Raw genomic sequence first — 11448 nt, forward strand, 5'->3', positions numbered from 1 at the left:
TCTTATCTGCAGAATGAGAAGTTATGACTGAAGCTTACCTAAATTTATTTCTAATTTTATCTGTCCCCATTTCTGGTACTTTGTAGTAGGGTTAAGTGCAATGTAATTTTAATTAATCTTTATTAAACATTGTAAATTAAGATTTCAGTTATTTGATTCATGGTGTGAGAATCATTTCCTTGTATTTTCTCTGCTGATATCAAGAGAGAAGCATATGCACCTCGGGTATTCTTTGAGGCTTCTAGACCTCCATGGTTTACCCCCAGATCACAGCAAGACTGTTCTGAATACCTCAGGTTTCTGCTAGACAGGTAAAAAGTATTTTGAAAGTTATGATTTGAATTGTTTTCTTTCATAACACTGTGGCATATTGTTTGTGCCTTTAAAAACATATTTCAAATGTTAATCTTTAAAATACCTTGCATTTACTGTATATATTTAAGTGTTCTTTGTTTTTAATTTGGTGTCTTTTTTTTATTTTCTTACTTTGGACCAGCTGTTCTCGGAGTGTGGTACAAAGACCCCCTAGGGGTTCCAAAACATTTTCAGGGGTCTTCCCTTTTCTAACTGTATATCTGTGTATATGTAATCAAGGCCAGATTTTCTTCATATGCTTCATCCAGAACAACATATCACAATAGATTGAATGCAGAACAGCTATGAGGATCCAGCTGTCTTCTGTTAAGCCAGATACTTGAAATATTTGCAAAATGTAAAACAATGCCATTCTTCTCACTAAATTTTTTGGTTTTAGAAAATATAACTTTTTCATAATGAATGTTATTAATATTAACACGTAGTGGGTTTATTATTGTTTTCAAATGTATTATTTTATTCTTAGTTTTTGAATACAGTAAATATTGATGGATATAACCACATGAATTAAAGCTGTTGGGTTCCTCAATTTTCCTCAGTTACTTTTAAAGAGTATAACGGGGTCTGGAGACCAAAAAATTTAATAGTTGCTCCTTTAGATCAGTGCATAATTAGATGAGTTTGGTATATTTTATTGTGTCCTTACTACTTAATTAATAAAACCTCTATCTTCTCCAGATCTTTGCCTCCCTTCTATTACGTGGATGACTAGTAAAGTTAGTTGAACTTAACATGTGCAATCAGCTAAGGACATGTCGAGTGGCTTCTTTGTACCAGGCTTTCTATGAGATGTCAGGCAGACAAAGATATATAAGATTATTAGCGGACATAAGATAATCACTTACTATCATGTAATAAGTGCTATAAAATAACAGTATGAAGAAAGAATGAGTCTATAGAGTCGTGATAGCCCCTCACTTCTAATTTACATTCTCAAATTGTTCAATATTCCTCTTATTTTAAAAGAGGAAAAACTGGATTTTTTAAAATTAAATCTTATATTTGATAAAAATAATTTGGCTGTTTATATAAGCCACCAATATTTTTAAATAGCAATGACATTGAAACGTAAGTGAAGTAGCGATATAATGGTATATACTCTCCTGCAGGCTACATGAAGAAGAAAAGATCTTGAAAGTTCAGTCCTCACACAAGCCTTCTGAAAGTCTGGGGTGCAATGAAACTTCTTTGCAGGAAATAGCCAATAAGGCAGCTGTACTAACAGAGAGCCCTTGCACAAGTGATGGTGAGAAGACTTTAATAGAAAAAATGTTTGGAGGAAAACTACGAACTCACATATGTTGTTTGAACTGCAGGAGTACCTCACAAAAAGTGGAAGCCTTTACCGATCTTTCACTGGCCTTTTGTCCTTCCTCTTCTATCGAAAACATGTCCTTTCAAGATCCAGCATCATCACCCAATACACCAGATGGTGGTCTAATGCAAGCCGATATACCCGGTCCTTCAGAAGAACCAGGAGTTTATAATCCAGCAAAAGCTGCCTTTGTTTGTGACTCAGCTATGAATGAAAGAATGTTAGGCAGTCCTTCTGATGAGTTTTGCTGTACTGAAAACACCTGTGTCCCCAGTGAATCTAGCAGGATTCTTGTTAATAAAGATGTACCTCAGAAACCAGGAGGTGGAAGCACACCTTCAGTAACTGACTTACTAAATTATTTTTTGGCTCCAGAGATTCTTACTGGCGACAACCAGTATTATTGTGAAAACTGTGCCTCTTTGCAGAATGCCGAGAAAACTATGCAAATCACGGAGGAGCCTGAGTACCTTATTCTTACTCTCCTGAGATTTTCATATGATCAAAAGTATCATGTGAGAAGAAAAATTTTAGACAACGTGTCACTGCCACTGGTTTTGGAGTTGCCAGTTAAAAGAACTACTTCTTTCTCTTCATTGTCAGAAAGCTGGTCTATAGATGTTGACTTCACTGATATTAGTGAGAACCTAGCTAAAAAATTAAAGCCTTCTGGAACTGAAGAAACTTGCTGCTCCAGATTGGTGCCATATCTATTAAGTTCTGTTGTCGTTCACTCTGGTATATCCTCTGAAAGTGGGCATTACTATTCTTATGCCAGAAACATCACAGGTACAGAGTCCTCATACCAGATGTGCCATCAGTCTGAAACTCTGGCATTAGCATCCTCCCAGAGTCATTTACTGGGGAGAAATAGTCCCGGTGCAGTTATTGAGCAGGATTTAGAAAATAAGGAAATGTCAAAAGAATGGTTTTTATTTAATGACAGCAGAGTGACATTTACTTCATTTCAGTCAGTCCAGAAAATTACAAGTAGGTTTCCAAAGGACACAGCTTATGTGCTTTTGTATAAAAAACAGAATAGCACCAACAGTTTAAGTGGTAACAGTTCAACCAGTGGACTGTGGGTAAATGGAGACCCACCTCTACAGAAAGAACTTATGGATGCTATAACAAAAGACAATAAACTATATTTACAGGTAAGTTGGAAATAAAAACTTCATCATTTGTGGAAAATATTTAAACAATTGGTTTAACAGTGGTTAAATGAATACCCTAATTTTGAAATCCAACTTCTGCATTTTGAAGGAAATTTAAGAGTGGCAATTCTGAAATTTGAGTCTGGGTTTATATGAAATGGGTTCAGCCTATATAAATTATCTTACTTTCTAGTGTTATGAATTAATTATGGAAAGTTGCAATTAGATGCAGTATAAAAGACCTCACTTGTTTTTAATTACAAAAGATGTGATCATTATCAAATCATTCCGTACAGAAATATAGGAAGCTTAGTAAAATGGAAAGTGTCTTCCCTCTCCTCTTTAGTCCCACCTACCAGGGGAAACAGTTACTGAATTTGGTGTTTATTCCATTCTAGACTATTTTACAGATATTTTAAGGGCACTTATTAACATTCAGGTGGATAAGATAAAGGACATTGAAAGGTAGAATATATTTAAAAATGCATATTTGTATTCTTTAAGGAACTGAGCAATAAAACCAAGAAGCTAATAGAACAATTAGTAAATAAAAGCCATGGAACAAAGGTTTCATATGAGCTAGATCTTGCTGCAAGTATTTTTCTCTGAAACCTGCCAACTTGCTAATAGCATAAAAACCAACACTAAATTATCAGTGAAATTGTAGGTGTATTAACTGTATAGTCCAAGTGACTTTATGAGTTTACATAAGTAAGTTCTAAAAATTTTGTGTTTGAAAATCACAAAGCTGAAAGATACAGATTAAGAGAAGAAATGGGTCACTATAGTACTGATTTTTAGAAGGAAATTTTCTCAAAAGTTTTCAAATTTACCGTACTATAAAATACTCAAATAATGATACATGATACATTGTTAAAGGAGTGTGGCAATGTTCTAGAGTAACACAAAAATAATGTATTTTTCAGGAAAAAAAAAAATAGAAACAATATTTATTAAACCAGATTCACCACCAAAGATTCTTACATCCAGTCAGAAGGCTTATGATTTAGGTAACAAGATGTATTCAACCATATCCTTCTTGCTAGATATTAAATAAGCACCAGATATTAATAATCATGATTCTTGAAGATTAGAAAGGAGGAGTAAGGGCAAGAGGGTTAGGTTAAAATAGAAAATTTCTGTGATATAAGATACAGATAATAAGGCCTAGTACAATATTGACTTGTGAAAATATGCAGATTATATATCAGTGATTGGGTAAAATAGTATATTTATCAAAGGAGAGAGACATGGGTTTTAAAAAGATGAGGAACTGCTTTATTTCTGTGATTGGATTGCCAAAAGCTCTTGTAACCATAACAACTACTTTATTACAGCCTTCCCCCAAATGATTTTCTCTTTCTTAACTATTTACCCCATTACAATATTTACAATATCTGAGTGTGATAAGCCGTTCTTTTCATTATTGTTTTAAGGCCCGTTGTCACTATAAAGGAAAGCATTATGTACTTTGTTAATTCAGTTTTTCAGTGCTTGCAGTTGTTCTAAATTCTGTCTGAAGTCTCAGATTGGCAAGTTATTGAATGTAAAAAAGATACTGCCAAATTTTACAATAAGATATTTATGTTCCTGTATTAAGACCGGCTATTAAATCAATGCTTATTACCAAACTACCTTTTTGAAGCAAATTATGATAATAAATACTCAACTCTTACTTAAAAACTTAAGTACATTTATACTTTGTATTACTTACTTTTAAATACAATAATGTAATTGATTCATGTTGAGGTTTGAATTGTAATGGTTCTCATACAATTTAACTGAATCATTCTGGTATTTTAAGTTGTGTTAAGAGACTATATTGTTTTGAATACATGGAGCATATATATATATACACACACACACATATATGTATACATATGTTTTCATTCCTATTTTCGTTTTTGTTTTTACATTTTTGAGGTATAGTTCAAAATTTGTGCTCATTTCATAGTAATGCTTTAAAATAGATTGCTATGTCAAGAATACAACTTTGGGGGCACCTGGGTGGCTCAGTCGTTAAGTGTCTGCCTTCAGCTCAGGTCATGGTCCCAGGGTCCTGGGATCAAGCCCCGCATCGGGCTCCCTGCTCGGCGGGAAGCCTGCTTCTCCCTCTCCCACTCCCCCTGCTTGTGTTCCCTTCTCGCTGTGTCTCTCTCTGTCAAATAAATAAATAAAATCTAAAAAAAAAAAAAAAAAGAATACAACTTTAGTTTTAAGATATAGCTTTAAACCTCTTTATAAAACAGTTGCAAAAACTTAACCAAATTTTAGTAAAAGTAAGGATGTGGAGTGAACATTTTGAGTTCCTTTGCTCTTGAGTAGTACTGCAAATGAATTTACCATCATAGTACATATCAGGGTAGCTACTTTCTTTTTTAATTCTTCGTAATCAAATTAGAAATTCATCTTGTATAATTTTAACAAGCTGTTTTGGGGATTCCATTTTTAAATTTTACTAAAATCATATCTAGATTGACCTGTGTTAGAAAGAAACTCTTGCTCTTTCTGGAACTGGTGAGATTAGTGATTTTGAAAAGTCGGCAAAAATTCCCATGTGACCAAACCATTTTCTGCTGTGTATCATAGCCTGACACATAGGACAGCAGTGCAGATTGTGGATCTCAAAGTAAATTTTGGGAAGGGCTTTTTCTTCATTTCTTTCTTTCCCTTCAGTCCAACTTGCATAAGGAATGTCTGTATTATTTTAGTGTCTGGACGCCAAAATTATGCTTTGGGTAGGATCCAGAGAGAGAAAGCTGGTGTGAGTAGCACCAGCACCGCACTGTGAAGATCACCACCTATCCCCACGTGTCCCACATCAACTACAGACAGAGCTTCTGTCCTTTCTTGTTTGGTTTCTTTCCTTTGTTTCTTTGGAGGAGGTGATAGTTTAATGTCTTAATATTTTTCTTCATCGTACATACAGAAAAGTATACATAATATATCTGTGTAGTTTAAAGAAAAATAAAAGATGGATTAATTTAATGTTAACATATTTACTTAAATGAGAGATCTAAATATTCTGCAAGTTATTTGTCCCAAAGCAACAGTAACTCCAGGCCTATAGTCCACTACTGAAATAAGGATTAATTTTAATACTTGATATAAAATTGGGATATAAATTATATACACTATGAGAATCATAATTTTTGACATTATACATCTGTATTAAAAGAAGTAAAATGAGAAGCAGTTTTCCCCGCTTCATCCATTAAGCTTGTCTTCTGAAAATAGGATATCATACATTTTTCTCTGTCAGCCATACATTTATATAAGTAGATAAAAAGCAAAAAAGGAATATTCCTTTCTTGGGAAGCTGTCTTGAAATACAATGTAGCTTTCATGCGTCTTAGAAGCAATAGACTTAATTTTATATTGTGTGTGTCCTTTAACACTGCTTCTGGGGGGGAGTTCCTTTCTAACAAAATTTGCCATATCTTTTGGGAGCAGAACTTCTTGAACTCTACCTTGCATATTCAGTTTTATTTATTTCATTAGGGAACATGATCTATATCTGAAACCAGTCTTAGATACAGAGTCATTTTCGTTGCTTGTTTGGATAGTTTAACAGGTTATAGAGCTAGAGCAATGAGGATTTTGTTTCTCATTTTTGTGTCTATTTCTTACATACATACCTATAGCTTTTATAGCTTTTATTTTCTATCTATAAAACTAAAAATTTTAGTTCTATTTTAATTCTTACTTTAATTTTACAGATTAAAAAATAGATTATATCTTAAAAAACATTATACAAAGGAACCAGCACAGTAAATTAAAAAGTTTTTGAGAAGTATCTTGCAAATTAAGTTTTAAACCTGCCTGAGACTGGCTAATTAGGCCATTCTGTTACAAGGATTTCTTATCTAAGGTCACATTCAGCTATAAAAATATGTGATTCTTGATCATTTTTTTGTATTAGCAATTGCACAGCTGTCACTGTATGTTACTGAGAAATAAGGTATTCATAATGTGAGAAATAGATGTCCAAGTAAGCTTGGCTTTTTACTCCATAATAAAAATTGGGCATCTTGTGAAGAGGGGAGAATAGTTAGCTAAAAAAATTTAGCTAGAAATTATAAAATAACACTACCTTGTCAGTTGGAGCAAAGTAACTGGGCTTTTAGTTGAAAATTGGAAATAGTATAGTTTTTATGATTACTGTTAAGTGTGTTTTTAAAGTTCGTCGGATGATTATGCCTAACAAATTATAAGAGTAGCTTTTAGACCTAATTGGCACGTCATTTGAAAGTTATAGAACCTTTCCCAGAAAAATGGGTACATGCCAGAGTATTTTACATTTTCTTCCAAGGAGTTTGTACCAGTTTTAGAATGCAGTTTGACACCTTGCCAAATGAATTCGCCATTATTTATTTACATTTGCTCCTTCTGAAGCTAAGTAGCTAATAGTGTTCTAATCTGAGATCATTAATATTTATTGAGCACCTAATATGTGTCTGGCCCGTAGACCGGTATGACTGGTTCCTGATAAAAGTTCTGATAATCTGGTAGGGAAACGTTGTAAGTAATACTGTAAGGAGATAGGCACCATTTTCCTTAGCAATGTTACTGAAATCCTACCTTAATTTACTGAGAAGGATTCTGAGGAAAGGGTAGGCAGCATTCAGCCTTCTTTCATTATTTATACCTTTTACTGTATCACCCACATACAAAATAGTCCCACTGGATAAAGAGTAGATGACCCATTGTCATAACCTTTAAATTCTACATTCTGTGTATTAGAAAGGAAATCTGTTCCTCTGTGTGTTGATGAGTATTTACACGAACTATAGTGTTCCTGTAGAGGAATTTTAGGATATGGGACTTCAATATTCTCTTCCGCAAACTGAAGTATTGAAAAAGAACGGGCTTTAGGATCTGTCATTCTGTAGAGTTACACCAGGATTTTGCTCTCTGTATTACTTGCTCTATCTGTGATTATGTACTTTAGTAAGATTTGGTAAGGATTAGTGTAGTCAATATTCTTTAAATTACTGAGATTTGAGGGATGCTTATTAAGAATTAAGTCAGTTTTAAAATATTTATGTAGATGATATACTCATCCATTAAAACCCATTAGGGTTTTAATTTATAAAAATTCTTTTTTATTTTAGGAACAAGAGTTGAACGCTCGAGCCCGGGCCCTACAAGCTGCATCTGCCTCCTGTTCATTTCGTCCCAATGGATTTGATGACAATGACCCACCAGGAAGCTGTGGACCAACTGGTGGAGGGGGTGGAGGAGGATTTAATACAGTTGGCAGACTCGTATTTTGATCCTGAGAGAATCCAAAATGCACTGGTCACAAAACATCTAATACTATGACTGTTAAAATGTCAGACTGTAACAAATATCATACCTATCTTTTATTTTTCTTTTCATTAGACCCTGTACTTTAAGAAAACACACTCAGTGCTTGTTTTTATTTTCTTGACAATACATTTATTAACAAATGCATCATGGGAAAAAAATCTACCTCTTAAAATTCCATTTGCTTTTATGGTTAGACATGCTTGACCAAAAATTTTCAGAGGAAAATGTGTACCCGGTCCCTAATTAAGCTGCATTAAATTTAGCAGAGGCATTTAAATGGTCTTGTCCTCAGTTTACTAAACAAAAAAATATAATTCATTTAGCATCTTTTATAAAAGAATTGATGCTAGAAATGATGGAAATACTGGTTAAAAAGAAAAAAAAATCCTTTATTTCATGCATAGTACCCCATTATTAAATTCAAATCTTTTAAAATGCTAAAGATAATACAGTCTCTAATGAAGGCAATAACATAAAATTTATTAGGCTATAGTACTTTTCAGGTTTTTGTTTAGTGCTATCTTCAGCATCACTGTATCCGCATTTCAAGTACAAAATGTTTTAAAAAAGGATTATTTATACATATATGCTGAACTGATTTTAAGAAAGGTGCATGATCCTGTAGGAACATTTTTACCTAAAATATTGCTAACTTTGTAGTATTTCTAATTGTTTAAGGATTTTTAAATTCTATTTCAGGGAGTATATCTTCTGTGTGTTTTGAAGGAGGTGAGTTCTGTATGTGCCTTGCAGTACTGTAATTCAAAAATAGGAATCTTTGGCTGCGGAAAAGTTTTTTAAAAATGAAATGTTAGGAAGTAATTTTTTTGTGCTAACATTAAAATTATAACTTTTTGAAAGATATTAGATTTTCCTGAAGTAAAATCCAATGGTTCTAAATCAATAAGTGTGATAGATTATTTTTAAATCATAGAAGAATTCAGAGGAAATGAGCCTAGGCAAGTAAAAAATCTTTTTTGATTTTGTTACTTAATCCTCAGATTATTAAACATCAATTGCATATTTTTAGCGTTGGACATTTGTTTGGTTTTTTTTTATTTGAATCTTGTGCTTTGCACAGTTGTTTCTGTTTCATAGTTTCAGATAAAATGGTGAAATGTCAGACCCTACCATCCCGCATTTTCTTTTACCAGGGAGTGGGAAACAAGTCAGTTCTCCTGGGTCTTGATTATATGTATTCTAGGAGTTATCCCGGTTGTCCCGTTTCCTGAAAGTTTTAACTTATCCATGGTTGTACATTGTTCTGAAATCGGTCTCATATTTATTTTGAAAACATTTTAAGGAAAGAGTGTTCTTTGGTGATTTGGAGTTTATCTTTTTCCCAAGCTTTTAACAGTCATAGTTAAAAACAGAACTCCTCATCTTCATTCCACTGTGTCCTACTCCTAACTCGTTTCCAGTCACCGGGAAGATTAGGAAAACTGATTGGATTAAAAGTGGAAATTCTTTGCAGAATTGATTGAGATTTGTCTTTTCTATAAATGAATGAAACAAATTTTTATCACACTGTCTTTCCTGTGTGCTTCCTCTTGTCTTAATAGTGTATTGCTAAGCTACTCTAGGTATTCAGTTATCCCCTGTGTAATTAATGATTTATTATCAGATTATATCAGTGTTAGCATTTATTGAAATTGGTAAAGTCATTTAATACCTGGTACATTAATATTGGGCTCAGGTGTTCCTGGGAACTTTCTTAAAGACAGACCTACACATGGGTTTATCTATGAATACCAAATCATTCAAGGATTTTTATCTGTCAAAGTAATACATACTGAATTTTCAAAATGATAAAAAGATGGAATTCTAGTTATAGAATAATACTGGAACTATTCAGATAATAATTTCATACCAGTAGCAAAGACTTAAAGACTTCCTTTTCAGATTAAAACTATAATAACAATCATTTGCTGAATTTAAAGTATTTATATAAATGAACTTGAAACTTGAAACTAGAATAACCAGAGGCTCCATTTCTCACATTCCTAACCTCTTATAGAGAGGTTTTTGCCTCTTACAGATTCTGTAAGGTCTGACTCTGCTAGGGTACTATTGCTGCTTCTCTTTAGTTCATTCCAAGGTCATCAGTTCAAATGAAGCTGCTCAGTGCTCCTCAAAAGAGCACATTAGGCCCCATCACCAACAAAAATGAAAAATTGGATATCTAAGTCTGTTCCTTTCAAAGATCTTTATTGACACATTGAGAAAAACAGAATTTTTCTTCAGAGAGATATGCAAAGAAGAAAATATATATAATGTGGTCACTCATGCAAGCCCTTATAATCCATTCACTAAGCAGGTGCCTATGCAGCTCTGACTCATGACATTTACATAGTTCAAGTTGGAGAACAGAATCTAATTCATTCTTTGTTCAAGCTTCTTCCCACCATCTCTCTTCCAGCTGAATAATCAAGAGAAAGAGCGGCATTGGGCTTAAGATCCCTGATTTTTGTCTCCATACCTTAAGACTCCAGAAGAATCCTTTGGATGTAGAAATAAAGATTCCTCATGATGTCTAGAGGTATTGGGGATCCTTATAACAGGTTCAAAAAAGCCTACTATTAACTCAAATCTAGAAAGAACAAAAAATATTTCAAAACTAAGTTTTAAGCTGAAATCTGTAACGTTCCTTCTCAATTAGTTCTACTCTCTTTATGATAATGTTATTTACAAAAGTAGTTGTCTTTTCATATACTACCTCTTTAAAAACTTTTGCTACCCTCCTATATGAAGGGGTTGAATGCTTCTTGTGTATGCAACACAGTTGAAGAAAAACAAAATTGGCATAGTCTGTCCACTACACAGATGTTAATGGAAATCACCATTTTGATGTTGTGTACTTTGTTCCAGTTCTTAATTCCCAGTATATCTTTTTCCTGTGATTGTGCACTTCACATAATATACTCAATACAAAGAGAGCTTTTTAAGTGACTATTTCAGAGGAAATAATACCGTACATTTATGTATAGTATCTTTGTCATATGAATGCTATACTTTCTATATCCTTTCATCCTCTGCTTTTCTCTGAGTTTAGATTTCTAAAACTATTGCTGAAGTAAAGAAGGATAAGTTATTTACATTTTATAAAAACATGAGAAGTGTTAACTGACTTCTATTAACAACTCAGTAACGTCATCTGAGGGAGTAAGGCTAAACCTTGGGTAATGTAATATGAGCGCTTAAAGTGCAACAGCTAGCAAATTTAAATTAAAAATTGTCTTAAGGAAGCTTAAAAAATAAATCTAAAATATAAGTTGCTCCATATATACA

The 11448-nt window shown here is 33.2% G+C and overlaps 1 protein-coding gene across 2 annotated transcripts in view; it reads left to right on the plus strand.

Annotated features, from left to right (window-relative positions):
- USP38 (ubiquitin specific peptidase 38) overlaps positions 1-9676 on the plus strand; it is a 32041-nt gene extending 22365 nt beyond the window's left edge. For both annotated transcript variants that reach the window (XM_036098837.2, XM_036098838.2), the window contains 3 exons: positions 205-311; positions 1485-2847; positions 7962-9676. In XM_036098837.2, the coding sequence (XP_035954730.1) occupies positions 205-311; positions 1485-2847; positions 7962-8123 (1632 nt within the window). In that variant the 3' untranslated portion in view covers positions 8124-9676. The remainder of the gene's footprint in view (positions 1-204; positions 312-1484; positions 2848-7961) is intronic.
- Positions 9677-11448: the final 1772 nt, after the last annotated feature.

Source organism: Halichoerus grypus, chromosome 3 (assembly GCF_964656455.1).
Source record: "Halichoerus grypus chromosome 3, mHalGry1.hap1.1, whole genome shotgun sequence".
NCBI lineage: Eukaryota > Metazoa > Chordata > Mammalia > Carnivora > Phocidae > Halichoerus > Halichoerus grypus.